General features: G+C 41.2%; 1 protein-coding gene across 1 annotated transcript in view; it reads left to right on the top strand.

The window, feature by feature from the left end:
* Window positions 1-18857, top strand: part of SERGEF (secretion regulating guanine nucleotide exchange factor) — a 151615-nt gene that overhangs the window by 34923 nt on the left and 97835 nt on the right. Inside the window, 1 exon segment of the mRNA XM_040557400.1 lies at window positions 3173-3333. Coding sequence (XP_040413334.1) covers window positions 3173-3333 — 161 coding nt within the window.

Raw genomic sequence — 18857 nt, forward strand, 5'->3', positions numbered from 1 at the left:
CTGTTTCCAGTCCTTCCAATATACTTGTGCTCTTTATTTCCGCCAAATTTCCTGGAATGATTTGCAATAATAGAGATGAGCATACTTCAAGGCTTTTATAAGGCTGAGAAGGAGTGAAACTACCAGGATCATAATGCTTGCGGTTCTGTTGCTTACATTTAAACTTGTTTGAGAATTCAGTGTAGCACCTCAAAAACTGATAGAATAATAGAATTGCAGTAAACCATAAGGGGACCTATATATATATATATATATATATATATATATATATACACATAGTGCAGTTGGGAAAAAAAAAAGATCAACTTATACAGAGCATGGCACGTGGGGGAGATGTCAGGTAGGGGGTGAAGGGTGCTTTTCCAGTCATTGCTGATAAAGATACACTGAACAGTTGATGGCAACTGTAGTTTGACAACTTAATCCTGCTGAGAAGAGAGATGGTTTCTGAAAAGTAAAAACAAATGTAGAGAGAGCATCTTGTGGCAAGTGATATACACACTAGCCCTTGATTCATAAGGCAGGTTACATGTGTAGTTCAGTCTGGCTTCAGCGTGGGTGCTCGTGGTGTTTTGCTCTGACCTCGCACTTGGCTGTGGACCACCATGCTCCTCTGCACCTTTCACAGGCCCTTGGCAGAGGGGAGCAGAATTGCCTCCTTTGCACAGAACTTGGTCTAGCAACTCTTGGGTAAGGCAGTGGTCATGCCTGCTGGTTCCTGGAATCTGCTGGTGGCCTGCGGTGCAGGAAAATGATTTTCTCAGTGAGTCACTGGTCAGGTGTGTCTTGGGATTTAGGTGGCTACTTTCTGAATCCACAGACGCCAGCAGCAGATGACTTCAGAGATGGTGAAGCAGTGCTCTGATGTGATGATGCGAAGGATCTTTTTTACGTGCGTGGCTGGAGTTTCTCTGTGTGTCTGGGTCCAGCTGGAACACCCGATTTGCTTTTGGGAAAGTTTTTTCCCAAGAGTCAGACTTGAGAGGGACCTCTACAGGACAGTGCTGTCATCTGCATGGCAGGATCTGGGTGTGTCATCAAATGGACGTCTTGCCTTTCCAGAGGCACTGCAGGTTGCTGATGTTTTTCCCTGCTGCACTAACTGCGTTTGGCTTCTGAGAGTTGAAATGTTTTATTTGAACTGTGGTCTTTGAGGTCAACGCAGCAATGTCTGGGTAGGGCTTGAGAGCCTGTGTCACGTTAACAGTCAAAATAGATGCTACAGAAGTTCTTTCTGGCTTTAAATTCCATAAAATTCAGCTTCAGTTCCTGCAGTTGATACAAAAGAGAACAGCTTGCTTGTCTGCTTCTGGCCTGCTCGCAGGGTCCTGAATAGGTGCAGTAATCTGGTCTGATGTAAAAGCCTCTGAGGCTCAGTTTGCATTTCCATTTGCAGTAGAACTTGCTGATAAAGGAGCGTTTTTGCAACATTTTTGCAGCAGCAGATATTTTTTACCAGAGATCCATATAAATTGCAAAATATACTACTGGCAAAGCAAGCATTTTTTTTAAACTACAAACTGTTTTTCTAATCTCTGTAGGGTATACTGGCTTTTTTATTAATGAAACCTGTTTTAATGCTTTAACCGAACAAAATGAAGCCACTGTGCTAAAAGACCTCTCTTGTATTGAAAGAAATATGTGACTGGTTTCAGCTTTTCCCTGAAGTGTGAGGCATCTCCAAAGGCAGAAAATCCTCATGCCCTTGAAAGAAAAGGACGACTAATTTTATCCCTTAATTGTTTCAGGGGGAAGCATTATCAGTGAACTGAGAGAATGAATCTGAAAAAAAGTTTCAAAGATCTGTGTAAAAGATACCACTGCTAGCAGATTTCCAGGGAAGATGCGTATTACTACTTCTGTATTTAAATACACCAAGTTAGAGATTTCCAGTTTGAGATGCATTATCAACTTAAAGCCCCCCCCAACCAGCAGTGAGTAGCTGTGTCCCCTTCAGGACAGTTTAACAGCAACCAAAAGAGAAGGGAGGTGTTTAGGTTCCCAAAGGTTTGTGTTATGGCATGCTAAGAAAACCCTCAGCTGTTGTGTTTGGGCACTCTGCACATCCACACTGACTTACAAGAGGAGAAGTGAGTGTTAAAGCTGGCTTACTTGGCTTCTCACAGATATGAGGAAAATAAGATCATTTAGCTTGATAACTTCAGTTCTAGAGAGAAGTTTAGTGCTTGGCTGAAGCTCACGCGTCACTCAGGGTCATTGCAGGCTTCCTTCTGGGCTGTAACGTGGGTTGCTGCTTCTAGTCAAAAGCCAGCTGAGAACACCCAGTTGATGCTGAGTTTGTATAACTAGGTAAGAAAATCAAGCTGGCACTTAGCATGATTTTTTTTTTGGCGGGGGGGAGGAAAAGAAGGTAAAAAGCATTGCTTTATGTATATTGTTCATACTGGAGGATGGACTAGTGGATATCAGTCCTACAGCAGTGAGCGCCTTTATAATCTGGAGAGGAGGATGGTCCAAATACTGCTGACTTCATTTAAAGCTGTTTTTCCTTGGCCAAAGTGATTCCTGTGGGAACAAACCGGTGCATTTCCAATGCTTAATGACATCTGTGGTGGTGTTTCTGACCAACCAGTTGCTGTCCTGAGGGCTGTTTGTTTGCCAGCAGAAGTTGTCACAGAAGGCAGCTTCTGTCGGGAAAATGTCAAGTGTGAAATACAGGACATGGGATGGACGTCTCTATGGCAAATACTGGGAACACAGAAGCAGCTCGTATGTTTCAGAATGAGCTGTTTTGCCTGTGCTGCTGTCAAGCTAGAAACATGCCCTTTATATAAATAACAAGTATATATACTGCATGCAATGGGTTGCACAGCTTTACTGACGTGGTTTCATTTACAGCCCAGGCTGCCCTACAGATGGCCTTTTTGTTAGGAAGTTAGCGAGGCTGAAGAAACTGAATTAAAGGACATCTTAATACATCCTTAGGTAGTTTTAGTATACTTTTCCTTATGTTCCCAGAAGCAAGGAAGTTTTCAATTAACTGAATAATTTTTCACTTGAAGCATGTAAGATGCATGTTTTTCACTTGAAGCATGTTTTTCACTTGAAGCATGTAAGATGCAGTAAGAAGTGGTGGTCTAATTTTGAAATAGCATCCAGATGTTCCAAGAATCCAGTGGATAATTAATCTTGAAATGTGTTTTGCATTTAGAAACTGGGAAGGTGTTCACCTGGGGCAGAGCAGACTATGGGCAACTTGGAAGACCCACGGTGGTTCCCGACGGGCAGGAGGCGAGCACAGTGTCTGAACAATGCTTGGAGCTGTTGTGTAATGTCCCTATTTCCGTGCCTTGCCTAAATGGAGCATCTCAGGTAATGAAGGAAATTATCATTTTTTCCAGTTTTTTCTTGGGTGCATTAAGATAATCAGAACAATTTCCTAATAGAAACCTCTTAAACGCTGCAGCACAAGCCCTTGCTGCTCTTCCTGTAAGCTCAGAAGTTAATATGATTCAATTATTTCAAATTTCTTAAAAGGCTTTTGCATTAAGAAACTGATTTTTTTTTTTTTCCGTGGTGGAACCAGATTTACCATTAGCAAAACATGCTGAATTCCTTCAGATATAAATGCATACAGGAGATAGCTGCAACTTCATTAAAGTCTAGCAGATGAGGTGGGACCTTGCCCAGCTGAAGCACTACTTCTGTCTGAAGCCCTCTGTCACAGTTTAGCTAATGGCTTTTCTCTAGCTGATCCATAACATCACAGCTTCTATCTCAGGCTGTCTAAACAATCATGAATATTTCTCTGCCTTGTAATGTCCTTGAGTGGTATTGGAAATTTTCTTTTTGTGTGGCAAATTTGAGGCAAAATGATATATCCACAACCACAAAGATGATCAGAAAGAAAACATCACACAAGGACTGAACATTTTTTTTCCTTTCACCTGCAATTCCCAACCTGTACTGCTGACAAACTCCGTGTTAACATCGGAGAATGCAGCAGGTGGCAATTGGCCTGTTGGAAGGCAATGTGCAGGTCCCATCTGGGCAAATGACCAGTTGAAAGGTGTATGTCTTCCTGTGGGGCAGCTGGCATGTGAGGAGTAGGTAGAGGCTGACAGCTTCAGCTGTAATGGATGTGTTGCATCTCAGCCTCTTGATTGTCTTCCGTAGCGAGACTTTGATTGGGAGAGTCAGCCTCTGCTCTTTCCCATCACCCGTGTTCTGTGGATATGTGCGCTCACAGGTGAAAAGTGGAGCCTTAGAGTTCAGGATACTGCAGTAACAAATAACATGTTTAGTTGGTGTTGACTCCAGGGAGTCTCAAACACCTGTCTTAGTTGTTTTGAGATGGTTGTACCTGCTTTTGTCATCGGCTGTCTATAGAGAACACTGGTGTTAAATCTGTTTCTTGCTGTTACTCATTTATGCTTTGGGCAATGCCCAAAGTGTGTAGTCCTGTTGTACAGTACAAAGTCAGGGCAACCGTAGCTTTTGCCCAGGGGAACTTAAGCTTGGCAGGACAAGTGATCCATGAAGGTGAAGGACAGAGATGCAATCAGATATATTCTTTGAACAGGAAGAGTAAAAACAATCTCATCTGCATTCTGCTGCCCTCAGCGCTGTTCCTTCTTACAGACCTGTGAGAGACCTGATCTGAGTGAATAGCAATGGCAGTGTTCTGGAGCAGGCATCATTCTTTGCAGAGCTAACAGCATGAAGATGATTTAAGAAGTGCGTGATCAAGAGCTAGCATCATTTGTACCCTGAGAGGAGCTGTGTTGATGAGAAAAGGAAAAAGCAGATAAGAGCCCAAATAAATTCTAGCACTGACATTATTTTGTAACCTTGAATTAACACTTAAAGTTGGGTTAAGTTGCAGCATATAGGTTGTGTAAATGAAAACCAGCTCTCTTGACACACTATCCTTTTTTTCTATTTGTTGCTGTACGGAGATGAAGTTTGATTTAAGAGCTGGGTCAAAATGAATACAGAGAGGATGAGTTCTTCTGTGTGTTTACCCTGAATTATCAACTCCAACTTGCACTTCAATACAGAGAGCCAATTTAATAATAGTTGAGGCTTACAACTGATGATTTTTATCCACAGACAATTTTTATAAATTGTTTTTAATGATTGAACCAAAATTTTGGCCAAGCTGTGGTCTGCTGATTGCCTCTGTACTGGGGTTAATACTGTTAAAACCAAAATGGAGAAACTGATCTAAGAATTAGAAGACAATATAAAAGGCACACTAGTTTAAATCTCCTGTGTTGTCCTTCAGGTAGCCTCCTGTGCTGTGACTTGTCTCTATCCCCTTGTCTTTCTCCACCAAGGACTGGGGATTTTCCCTTCTTTGTGCTGAAATTGGTGTAACGTCTGTGTCTGCCACTCCAAAACTGGTTTTTGAAGTGTTTTGAGTGACCTATTCCACTGTGAGTTTGCCTTCGTCTCAGAAATTCATTTTGAAACGTTGGCCTTGATAAATATGAGTGCCTTTTTTTCCTCTTTCAATTGAAATGGTGGAAGAACTAAAGCTCGAGTTTAAGATAATTATCTACTAATCTGAGCTGCCATCCTGGCAGCTTTAATTGTATGTGGACATAAGGTTCCTGGAGTCTCATGTGTTTAAACTTCTTGAATTATGAGACTGCAGGCCTATTTATTATTTTTTCTCTCGGCGCTTTGGTGCGTAGCCGCAACGGAATGGGATGAGACACTGAAAAGAAACTTGAGGCCGTAGCAGAAGTCAGTTGTGTGAGACATTATGCAGGCAGTGCTCTTGTGTTGTGGGACGTCCTTGATTGGACCTCTTCAGAACATCTGACTCATCTGCTGCCTGATGTGCATTCACATCCACTGCTCTTCAGATGAAAGGACAATTAAATACAAATGGCCTGAAATATGATGAGCCTCTGTATTTAGCAAATGCTACAAAGACCTGGTGTAATGTTTCTTCCTTGTCAAAATGCTTTTCCAAGCCGTTTTGATATTTTTGGTTTTAATAGCTATCATTTTACTGTTTGTGGTATGTTCAGCATGTCATTCACGTCGCAGCAAACGTTTGCTGCAGCAATAAACAAGTGAGAAGTCGTCATTGTGGAGTGCTGAATGTTTCTTACTAAATTGGTGGAAGGAAAGGCTACGGTCATTTTGAATATGCAGCACTGTTCACGTGGAACCATGTTTCCATTGTCTCCTTTCTGTAATTAAAGAAAGCTGTGCTAGATTACAGCTGGGGACAGGGAGCTGGAATTTCAGTTAGGAAATCACAAAAAATTGTGTCACACCATCATTTTTGGGTATATGGTTTCTTGGGCTTAATTCCCTCCTCACTTTCCCTGTCACCAAGCCTGACTGTTGATGATGAATGTAGGGGGCCTGTTGTGTCAGGGAATGAAAATAACCCCTCGCCCTGTGGCAACCTGTACCTGCTGTCTTTCTCCTGATCCTGCTGTGCTCTGTGCTTCCAGTGTGTACATTTGTTCCAGCGTGTATGCTCATCCTGTGCAGTACGGACTGGCTAGGATTCTCCAAAGGGTTCCTTTTTTTTAAGGAATGTTGTCATGAGTCTGTACGTTCTTTTGGCCCTCTGCAGTCAAAGTAATTGCTACTCTTTTCACTACCTGTTGCAGTGATGTGGTATCGTTGTTTATTTTAAGCAGTTGACGTATACCTCTTGGCGTATTCTTGTTTTTTGCTTTTTCTCCCCACTCTTGTTGCAAGCTGTGAAGCATCTACCTACAAGACAGACAAACCTAAGATATCTGCTGTGATGTGAATTGATTACTATTATATGATTAGTATATATTAATATATAAGCCTTGTTATTGCCCTATTATAAAAGCACAATAATATTGTGAAATGGAACCTTTTGGTTTAGGAAAATAACTATTTTTGTACTTTTTGACCTCTTTGGGGGGAAAAAAATGATTTATCAAAAGACTGAAACTGCAGCCTGCACATGAAGACAGTCTGTGTTAGATCGGCTGTGCTTGATCTGCATGCCGCATGTAATAGAGTAACACTGTTCTTGTCAACTCCATGAGCAGATTGAGAGAAGTTCCCATCTCTGTGTTACAATTGTAGAAAGAGGGCTTACTTCTTGGGCTGGCTGGTTCTCCCTTGGGTTCATCTAGCAGGAAAATGAGAGCGGTAACAGCCGGCTGAAATGCAAATGCAGCCTTTTGGCTAGGTAGCCATCCCATTTACTGTGCGCTTTTCTTACCCAGTTTAGACATGACTCTGGTTTGTAAGGAATACCGTATGGCCTGGGCAGAGACATGGCTGTTTGCTGTGAGCTTTAAACATTCCTGACAATTAGGAATACCAGTGTGTTGGGCAACGGAAGTTATTCTGGAAGCGAGAAGGTCTGCTCCATGGAAGTTGTAACCTAGTAACCTTAGCGATATGGTTTAGTGGAGTACTTAGTGTTAGGTCGGAGGTTGGACTCGATGATCTTGAGGTCTCTTCCAACCTAGAAATCTGTGTCTGTGTCTAGTCACAACTTTATTGTAAATAGTTTGGTCAAGTGGAACTCAGCTATTTAATGCTCAGAGAGAGGGTGGGGAGCATTGCTTTTCTCTTCTCCTTGTGGTTATAAGCAGAGGCTGGATCGCCAGTTTTACATGTGTAATAGCTTGTTTTGGATGGCTTAGAAGATATGATGTTGGATCCCAGCATTGTGCTTCCCATCACCCATACCAATTTCTCTGCAGCTGGCATTGCAGAAAGGGAGAAGGGAAACAAAATTCACAACAGCAAGGGGATGGCAGAGGAGGACTCCTGCCTTGTCTTTGCTGTGTGAGTACAAAATAGAGGTTTTCCAGTTATCAGTTCTGTAGGTGGGGGCCGCCTTAAATGCCCAAAGCTGTTCTGCCAGGGTTGCACTGTAGCAGTGAGGTGGCAGCCAGGAGTTGGGCTGCATTGGGATCTGGATGGGAGACCCCGAAGGGCTGATTCCCTACAATATGGGTGAAGTAGGAGTGACATGGGGGGAAGTCAGGAGTTGGAGACCCACACAGCATGTGATCACTGCAGTGATACAAATGTAAGTGTGGGCAAAGGCTTCAGCAACATCATTCATAAATTCATTTTCTATTAGATTGCCTGGACAGTTAAAAACCTCAATTAGTATTCTACCTGGAGTTCTTCAAAAGTATCAGGGAAATGGAAAGAGACTGCAGCTACTTGCAGCAGTGGCCGTGACTTGCGCAGTTATGTGTAACTCATCAGTAGCGTAGCCTAACAGTGAGGCCAGCTTGGCAGCTGCATTTCACAAGCCTATTAGTAGCAAAAGAACCAATCTAAACAATCTTGCTTGTAACTCTCAGACCTGCATATACTCATACTGTATTCCTTAAATTAAAAATACCGTGTCCCATCCTTCTGCATCGATTGCGTTACTAACAGTGCGCCATGACTGCTACTGCCTCTGAGCTCACGGACAACTTGTGATCCAGCTCATTGCTCATCTGCTTTGCACCAACAAATGCCCTGAATGTTTGCTGGTGCCACTCCCATGTGTGATGCAGTTACTACCTGCTAATTGACTATGGGGAATGCTGCAAAATTGTTTAAGAATGGACTTAGCATTAAGGCAAAGGCTGTGTGAGCAGAGGCCTTGGGACATGGCTGCCCTAAATGCAGAAATCCTGTTCTGCCCTACCGATGTTCTTTCAGTTGCTGCCTTGTCCATCCATGAGAAGCCTGAACGGAAAGGCTTCAGTATGAAGAGTACCCTAGAATGAGGCGAGTCAGGTCTGACCCGACGTGTACACATACTCCAAATCCAAGTCCGATTATGGTTTGAAGCAAGAGGTTGGTGGAACAGGCCCTAAAGCATGCATTTTTTTCATTCTCGATTTGTCATTAGAACTGTTACAGAGAAGGGATTAACAAATCAATGCAGGCTGAAATGAGAGAAAATCAATAAGAAACTGTAGTGAACTGGAACAAAGCTATCAATTTACAGCATTCTCTGTGGAAAAAGTCCTCATCCGTACCTCCTTCTTATGTATGAAAAAATGATGATTGGGGGTTAGTTTAATTCGGTTTATCTCCCTTACCCCAGAACTTTAGGTCAAGAAACTTTCTAGTGTAAATGCTGCTTATGTTCCCTTGTTCTGTTGCACTGATGAATTTTGCTAGCAGATTCTGTAACAGAGGAGTCTTTGTTTTGTTCGTTTGTTTTTAAACCCAGACAACAAGAGAAAAAAAAAAAAGACAACCAGAAACCTTAGCGAAAGAGAAATGTGTCATTTCAGTTATTCTCCTTGAAGTTTGATGGAATGTTTTGATTACTTTTTTTTTTGTGTTAATAGAAGTGATTTCATTAGTACTTGGTTAGTTTTCTACATTTTTTTTCTTTAAAAACAACCAAACCAAAGCTTTACTTACGAAGTTACCCCTTAATGGACTGTATGCATTACGTAGCTGGAAAATACACAGGGTAGTCCTGGGCTTGTAGGGTAGCGTGCTACGAATGGATGAGGTGGGGTGGGTCCTTGTGGCTGTGACACTGTCTGCTCTTCGGGTTGTTTAGGGCTTTGCAAAGGCATTTGCCACCCTGGGGCTGTCAGCTCTCCTAGGCAGTACTGTTCTGGCCAGCACGCAGACTGTTTCTCCCTGCTTTTAACTGAAGGATTTGGGATTTGATTTGAGGGTCATGCTGCTGATGGCTTGGCTTTTCATTTGTCTGATGTTTCCAGCTTTCACTTGTCACATTGAGGTGTTGAAGCTTTGAGCCCCCACACCCTTCCTGGCCTTTGTGCTTATGTTGTGGGCTGTTGTAAAGCTACTGTTTAAAGAGAGGTCCGCAAGCTGGAGGAGCTCCTGTTTCTGCAGTGATGCTTATGGCTGTTGCGATGCCACATCAACATCTTGGCACACAACAAGTTTCAAAGATGAGTTTACTTAGTAGCCTACTAAATGACAGGTGTCTCTGTCCTACCACCTTGTACTTCATCTCTGTGGCACGTTGGCTGCCTTGCCTCTAATTTCAGTTGAAGTTGTCGAAGGAAGAAGCTACCTCTGAACTCTGTGCTTGTTTTTTGGTGTCTAGCATAGCCTCTGCCTTTCCCCAACAATTGACCAGTAAAACACATCTGTGAAAGCAGAGAGAAAAGAAAGTAAAACTGATGCATCTAATCCTGTGAGGGCAAAAGTGCTGAAGTGTCTCCTGTTTTAAAACCTGCTGAAAGGTTAATTTTTGGTCTCCTGGCAGCTGATTGCAGAGGTCGTGCTAAATTCAGTGGATGTGGCATGTAATCAGATGGCTGCAAAGATTGCTAAGGCCTGTGGTGCTGCTGCTGCTGCCTTGCAGGGCAGTCTGTCATAGAAGAAGCAAACCTTTTTATTTTATTATCTGTGAGGGGCGGGGGAGGGGGGGGGGCGATAATGGGGGGCGATTACCTTAGCGATAATGTTCTGAAAATGCTGCCTCGTATGTTTTGCCACTTCAGCTCCAATTTTTCCCATCTGCCCTCCTCTTCCCAGGTGTATAGCTAATATAAACGATCCCCTTCTTGGTAACAAGTGTTTAGGGAGCCGGTAAGGAGTTTTTACAATGTGTTTGTTTTTCCAGAGTATTGTTTGCCATAATGCTTGTGTCCTTAAATGTGTTAAATTAGCAAGCATTAACTAGCCATTTTCTGCTCCTAATTGCTTCAGTGGAAATGCCTTCTCTTTTTTTTTTTTTTTAAAGTTGCCAAGGTTTACCTGCAGCTTCCACTGTCAGCTCATTTCATGCTTTGGTTTTTGTCAAGCCACACAAAGCGGAGACCTGGGTTTATTTCTGTTGGGGCAGGGGGACCCAGGCTCTGCTGGACCTTGAAAGGGATTGAGAGGGAAGGAAAGCCGTCTAACAAACTTCATCTAACAAATTTCAGTCATGTTAAGCCAGAGATATTTAATGGAATGCTATGGCAAGACACATTGCAAGTGTATGTAACTATGCAATTCCCTTATTGCATTTGTGTACACCAAGATGTAGTATTTTGTATTGATAAGTTCTTTGTCCTCTGTACAGATAAAAATATAGGTTATAGTTTTAATTCTCAAATCTTATCCCCTTCATATCTTCTCTGTTCACTCACTACCCTATTTTGATTTTTTGTGGTGTTTTTTTCCTCCCTCTAGGTCAAGGAAAACCCTTTTTTCTTTGGTAGTTTCAGGAAAAGGCTTTATGACTTAAACACACAAAAGCAAATTCCAGAAGTAGCAAACAGCAAATTAATCTTTATTTTCTTTATTTTTATTTTTTTTACCTTTTTGATCTGCTACTGTCCACTCTTCAGGATTTAACCCCTACAAAGAAAAGATGAAGACACGTTAATTTTTCTAAGGATGCATTGTTCACTGTGGTGAAGTTGAAATGGAAAAATGGGACACCTACTCTTAGAGTAAATATCTGTATATTTATGAAAGTTTAGACAGTAATTTGTTTACTATTATTAAAAAAAAAAAACAAACACCCACAAATGAAATCTCAACCCTCCATGGCTTCTGGGAACAGTTACAGTAACTTTTCAGTGTTTTCAGAGCAAATAAGGACAGGAAGTGAAATAGAATGCATTAAAAGGGTTTTAATTATAGGTGTTTCAGTTCTTGGTTCAAATATGTTTCTTGCCATGAAAACCATGTAGGCAGGTGACTCTTTTCATCCGGTGCATGTCACTTCAGTGTCTTTCCGTTTGGCTCAATGGATTGGGTCATTGAGGCTGATGGATGCCACGGGAGCAGAAGTTCCTCATGTGGCTGCAATGCAAGCATGCTGAGCTCAGATAATATTTGTGGCACTATGTGAGCCTGTAGGCCCTGCCATTAGCCCTTCCCCAGGGGGAAATAAGGGTTTGGGCTCCGCTGCTGCTCCTGGCCTGGTAAGTTCAACACTTCAGACTGGTGAGCAGTGTTCTGTCGCTGCTTTGCTGTCAGAGCTCTTGGAAAATTCAGTGGATGAGAAATACAAATGAAATGAGCATGTTTGTTGGAGGTCAGTGGTATTGTCTCAAGTCGCCTTCATTTTCTGTTGGTGTCATATATATAAAAAAGCTCTGCAAAGTCCACTTAAAAATGTGGCTCAATTTGCAGTTTAGCATACAGCCGTAGCTAGTGAAGGCATTTTGGGTCCTGAGCTAAGTCAGTCAAATGGTCTCATTGGTGTTAGACTTTTGGTCCTTAAATTCATGTGACAGAAGTGGTTTTGAATTGGTCTGGAAAGCATTGCAGTGACTTCTCACGCTGGCAGCTGGGTCCCAAATACACTGGTTTCATGTATTGCATCATTGGTAGCCAGTGATAGGACCTACAGTACCTCTTGTATAAGGGATTCTGCTGTGAATTTGTGAAGCAAATCTGTTTCTCAAACCTTATATTTGAAGACATTGGCAAAAGGCAGTCTTTTCACCTGAAGGGTCTTTCCTGACTGATAAGAACTGGTTCAGGTCTCAAGTCTTTATTTGATCCTACCCTTTGGCTCCTGTTCCTGAGTGGACTGTTGGACGAGGAGAACACGTATTAAAACAGTTATTATTTCCAGCAGTGACATGGGTATTTAGGAGTGTAAGTCTTAGCAGTGATCTGATCCTGAGCTAGTAACTGTCAACTTGTCTTTGGAAAATTCAAATTTTGTCATATATGGAAAGCTTATTTTGAAACGGCATGCCAGTTTCTTACAAGCATCAAGATTGATTTCTGCTTCTCAGTGAATCTAGTGCTTTCATTGGGAATGCAAACCATGTGGGACCATGTGGGTTGTGGTGGGAGGGTATGTTGTTAGGCTTCATAATACAAAAACTCACAATCTCCTTTCCTGCTGTTTCATGACACCTGTTGTGGTTCTTATTCTTAATTCTGTTTTGAAAGAATGCCAAGTGTTTTTTCATGCTCATTATACCATGTGGAAATAGAAGTAACCTTAAGTGAGAAAATGCAAATCTGTGGTGGCAGTCACTTTTAAAGTTACATTGCATCTCTTTGAGACTCTTTCCAATTTGGTACTGCTGGTTTCTGGAATTCTAAATGGTATTTGTGTCTGGGACTTCCACTACGCAGAACTCAGGTTAAGAAAAATGTAGGGACTTGCAGAAGTGTATTTTATATGATCAGGTGTAAAACTTTGTATTTTTTTTGTCTGGTTTAGATGTTAGACTGAAATCTCCTAAACAGAACATAACACTGAAATTTGCAGCTTCAGAAAATGTGAGAGAGTACTTGAAACAATATTAGAAGGCTCTCTTTTAATTCAGTGGTTTGCCTGAAGTCTTACACGATTAATGCACTGCCTTACAGTTTTTCTTGCCACAGCAAGTCTGAAATACAGACTGCTTGGAGGGACATGAAAGGCAGCAAAGCGATGCTTTTGTCTTTATAACTAAAAAGATTAAGATGGTTTTTGTGAATTACAATGATGCTATTTAATCATCTTAAGATAATATTGTTTAAGCTTAGCTGAGATGCTGTTCAGAAATATGAAATGGAATATGACGTGAATTTATTGTCTTTGATCTTTGAGAAATAATGTGTCCCACCCCTAGCTCCTCAACAAATGAGGTCAGGATAGCATCGTCTTTTGCTTTTCCGTGTGGTACACGGAAATATCTATAACATTTTGTGGCCATGAGTTAGGAGTGCAGCTGGACTGGCAGTATTCAGTGTCTTCAAGGATGACTGTTTGTTTAGGGGGGGGGGGCTAAGTTTGCAGTCAGATGGGCAATGCCAGAATTGTGATAAAATCATTTTATCTGAGGATTTCATATTTAGTAATGCAAGTACCTGAGGGACTACTGATGTACCACAGTTGAAATTAAATGTACATCCCAGATTGCTCTTTGAACGTTGTGTTTTATTTCCTGTACTCGCTGCCTTACTCTTTCCTTCCTGACAGCTTCTTTTAGGTACCTTTATTACCACAGGGATTTCAGATTATGTTGCTGTTCATGATCTTTTTGGCAACAGGTAACATACTTCAGAAACATTTCTTTCCCATTCAGGGAGACTGCATCTGCTTTCTATTTGAGTCCTGTGACTGAAAGGGAAACCTTTTGCTTTTTCTTCTCATAGCTTGAGAAATCAGGACCAAATTCTGAAATCCATTTGTTCACATCAGATAGATGTAATTCATTGAGATGCACTCGTATATTTATACACTTACTGAGTGAAATATCAAATATACCAAATAACAGATGTTTGGATCCCATCTGCCTTTCTTGCTTATTTTCTTCTGTATTCGGTACTGTGTGTTGGCTGATGTTCAGGGAGAAAATGAATTGGGAAACATTAAAACAATTGCAATGGTGCTGTAAACTTGGTTCTGTGTTTGAGCTAAAAAAATGAACCTGCGGATTCCAGATGAGATATTCAGTCATACTATTTTAATGTCATTCAGTAATCTTATATTCATGGTAAGACACATCAGAAGTAGTGAAAATACAGGTGGTGTTCTTGTGTTGTTAAATGCTATTTAGATATCCATAAGTATAATTGAAGAGGAATACTCTGATTTTAGAGAACCAGTATAAGAAAACCCATGGTTGTGTTATGTTTGAGTTGCATTTCCCAACAATTCAGGTAATTGATGTAGCAAAGATCTCTGATGCACGACCATGATCATTACATAGGCCTTAGCTGAAGCTTCCCTGTGAGATACTTAGCTTCTGTTTGTTTTCCCCTGTTCCTCTCCCTTGTTCTTGCCCAGGAGGGTTGTTCCTCTTGTTGAGACCTACTGAGAGCCATCTGGTGTGGCTGCTGGGAAGCCTGCACTGCATACCTAAACAAGCCCGTCACACTGTTCACATTTGTCATAGTGCTGGACCCCAGCACCTGCGAGAGAAGGAGTGCAGACACAGGTGTTTTACCTTTTAGAAAATGCATTTGGTCATAAACCTTTTGATACTTCATGGCATTATTTTTGGATTTTTTTTATGGGGAAAATGAGATGTCAAAGTGCAGGTAAGCAGGGATACTTCGTGCTTGAAAATTCTTTATGTTCCACCTTCTGGTGGATGGAATGTAGGCCTGCCAGTTGCTTTCTCAGGGCACCTTTTCCATATGCTGTATATCCTCCTGATTTTGTGCTGCTTCTGGGAAGGAGACAAACTTCCATACTGCAGAATCCCAAAGGTGTGCTTTTTACATTTTTTTCCCACTCATCCTTTTTCCGGCCAAGGGCAATACGTCAAGGTGAGATGAAGTGGGACTTTGTTTGCCCTGGATCAGTGTCAAACTTTTCGGCTGGGTTTCAAAGCAGACCTGCATGGTCGTTAAACAGTCTTTTCCTTCCTCTGGCAGTGTAGCAGCACAACTCCCCTACTCTTGACAGGCAGATCACTAAAACGAATAAAAGGCTTAAAGTGGTCAATAATTGCACTCTGCACCTCTTTCTCATAGCATAACCTCTGCTACATGTAGAAAAATCTTCGAGTGTTTCTCTCCTGTCCTTTTAAGTCAGTGCAAACCTGGCGTTACTGGATGGTGATGTGGTAGGGAGGATTTGAAGACCAGCACCCTGAACATGTTGCCAATGATAGCGAGGCAAATTGCCCAGACCTGGGAGAGCAGAAGGAATGCACCAATGGTTTTAGGTGACTAAACAAAATTACTAGCCAAGTCTGCAGTAAGTCCATCCACATCTTCCCACCTAAAAGCTGCAAAAACCTGTTGTCCATATTGCTGCTCTTGTTTTGTTGCCACACGAAAATCTGAAAGCATTCTGCACCTGTCTTCTGCCTGGAGTCGTGTCCCCGTGGGTAAGGTAGGCAAACGAACCTGTGCAGGTGAGCTGTCTTGGAACCAGCAGCCAGGTTCAAAGTGTGCCTTAATAAAACAGCTGACAAAAGCTAGAGAGTAAATCACACATTTAGATAGGAGCAAGTGGTAGTGCTCGTGTCTCTGATGGACAGAGTAGAATAGAAGAGAAGGAAGAAAGCATAGCAAGCATTCCGGGGTGTAGTATGGCTCTGGGTAGCTCATGTCCTGTATAGACTACTTTGGTATTTATTTGCGGACGACACAGCTCCATAGCGATCTTGCCATGGAGACCTGAGATGCAGCAGGAGTTTGTGAGTCCAGTTCAGCATTGCTGTAGGGACACATATAGGTCAGTGGAGCTCCACAACATCCAGTGGGGCTGTCAAACATTTTGTAAAGCTGTGTGGTCACTCTGTTTCTGGTGGCTGATAGCAGTGATAGTCATCGTCTAGGAGAGGCTGGGTAACATATGTTAAGTTCCTCCTGAAAGTCTTGTGGTACTTTAAAAAAAAAAAAAAAAAAAAAAGAAAAAAAAAGAAAAGGGGGAAAAATCAAATCTTGTTTTGTTTTTTTTTAAATCTTTAAACTGTGAAGCTTCAGGCTTTAATACCAGTGTCAAATAGCCAGATTGTAGACCTGTTGTCTGTCTAGAAAAAATCTCTTTTGTAAGCTAGTTTCACAATATTGTAGTTTCAACTGAGCTTTGTAAATGCATTGGGATAACAATAGTTCAGTTGTCATTTGACAAAGAACCAGTTTTACGTTCAGCTATGCAGAGTATGCTTGATTAGTCCAATCAATTTTAGAAGTAAAGTAAAACCAAAGGTGATTAAATATAATGTTTTGGCTCAATGCAAATGTTTTTAAGGAAGTAAGCTGAAGAACAAGAATAAGCATACTGTTTTTGTCTTTTAGGGGCAAGTGAGTGAATTATCTAGTAACTTCTTCAATGAAATAGCTGGTTAGAGAAGTGAAGTTTTGTTGCTGAGCCTCTTGAGGTTTTTAATGTAACCAAAGAGCATGGGAAGAATGAACCCAGTTTTAAAATGTGCTGCCGTATCGCTGTCTTGTTGCAGCTCACAGTCCATGTGGTGTGGTGTAGGTTATTAGTTGCTGCTCAGGCTGATGTGAAATTTTCTGTATTGGATTTGAGAAATCTGGAATTGGTCCAGAGGGTTATGCATTCCAGTAAATGGCTAAAAGTGAAATTGTGTCTAAATGACTTTCTGTGATATCTAAGGCACTGGAATGTATGTTATCACAGTGACTGAAAAATTATTTAATCATTTCAGAGAGCTTTAGTTAATGTAACCCTCTTTTTCATTCTAATACTGATTTGGTCTCTGATCTATTGGGTTCAGTAAGTATTTGAAGTTTGAATTTCCCATGACCTATGTCATGTAATGTGTCTTTAACACTTTGAAAGTGTAATTTCTTCTTGTGAAGACTTGTGGAGTAGTAGCACATAGATTCTTAGAGAAAAGTGAACTTGAAAAGCAATATTATGAACCTGAGCAAGTAGACTTCAATGTTGCTGTAGCTTCTGTGTATAAAGACAAACAGTATAACATTTTCTGTTCTAACTTTGGTTTCCAAGATTTACTGAAGTAATTTGCCATTCAGGTGAGAAATGTCCGTGCTTGCCCTGCATTTTGAATTGACTTTATCTGGTAAATGTTATTACCAACCAATTTTATTTGGTTGGTAACCAAAACCAGCCCACTTACCCTTAAATTGTAGGAGACTTACTCTACTGTTGAGTAGTATTGGTGACGTTGGAAACACCAGATGGATTGTTTTGAGTAAATACTCTTAGAGAAGGAAGCTTACCTGATAAAATTTGGAGTTGAAAAGTCCACTTGTGTGAGATCATTAGAGCTTCTTTGAAGACTACATACTTGCTTTATCTTTTTATTTTTTTTTTTATTTCAGCATTTTCTTTTGAGGAAGTAACCATCTCTAACTTATTTAACTGAAAACTGATAAAGGAAAATCTCACAATTAAGATCTTTCTAGGCTTATGCAGCACAGAGAAGAGGAGGTTTCAGGGGGACCTAATAGTTGCTTGCCAATACCTATAAGGAAGTTGATCAAGAAGATGAAGTCAGGCAGGAGGACGAGAAACAAAGGAGACAAATTGAATGATTCAGCCTTGATGTAAGGAAAACCTTTTTCTCCATGAGGTCGGTCAAGCAGTGGAATACGCTGCCCGGGGAGGTTGTGCCATTTCCGTTCTCAGAGGTTTTCAAGACCAACTTGGACCAAGCCCAAGCAGTGTGGTCAGATCTAAAAGCTGACCTGGCAGTGAGCAGGAGGTTGGATTAGAAACCTCCTGAGGTTCTATCGAGCCTGAATTATCCTGTGATGTGAAGATCTTGTTTATCTCCTCAAAATTGTTTCCACACATGCTCAAAATTAAGCACTATGAAGCTTCTTTCCAATGCTGTAATATAACAAGGTGTCAGAGAAATGAGTTTTCATATTATTTGTTTAAATGCGCAGGGCAAGGCTCAGATGAAGTTGGGCATGCAGAAGCAATGCTTCTTACTAGAAAGACAACCGATGAGAGAAAAGGAAATTGAAGAAGTAATGCTGTTTTTTTCCTGTCAGCTATAATACACAATTTGGGTGCAGCAAAATGCATAGAAAAATTATGTAAGCAGTTCAGAGCTCTGTGTGCCCTTCTGGATAAAATAAGGTGTTGGTGTTACTCAGTGATAGGATAGAAGCTGGCATTTCTTTGTTGTACTGGCTTGTGAGGAGGAAGGCAATATCTGAAATAGCAACTAGGAAAGAAACTGCTTCATGGTTCAGTGATTCTTCGTTATTTTGTTTTAACCCAGAAGCACTAACATTAGCTGTCCTCTTTGTTCTTACTCTTTTATACTCTGAAGTCTGCAAAGCAGAAAATGTGTTGAGAAGCTACACTGCGACTATCAACTATCCATATGCTGAAAGTCAGAGCCCTCGATCTTGGTGTTTAAAATGTCCATTTGCTTTTCGGAGTGTGTTCTGTTGTTTCTTTTAGATATGCTCTTCCCTGGCATGATTTGCAGTTTGGTTTACACTGACAGGTTTGCTCTAATTTTATACTTTTTTTAAAAATATCTATGCCCTTCTCATGGTCCTCTGTTTTCTTTTGAGTA

Source organism: Cygnus olor, chromosome 5 (genome assembly GCF_009769625.2).
Source record: "Cygnus olor isolate bCygOlo1 chromosome 5, bCygOlo1.pri.v2, whole genome shotgun sequence".
NCBI classification, from domain to species: Eukaryota; Metazoa; Chordata; class Aves; order Anseriformes; family Anatidae; genus Cygnus; species Cygnus olor.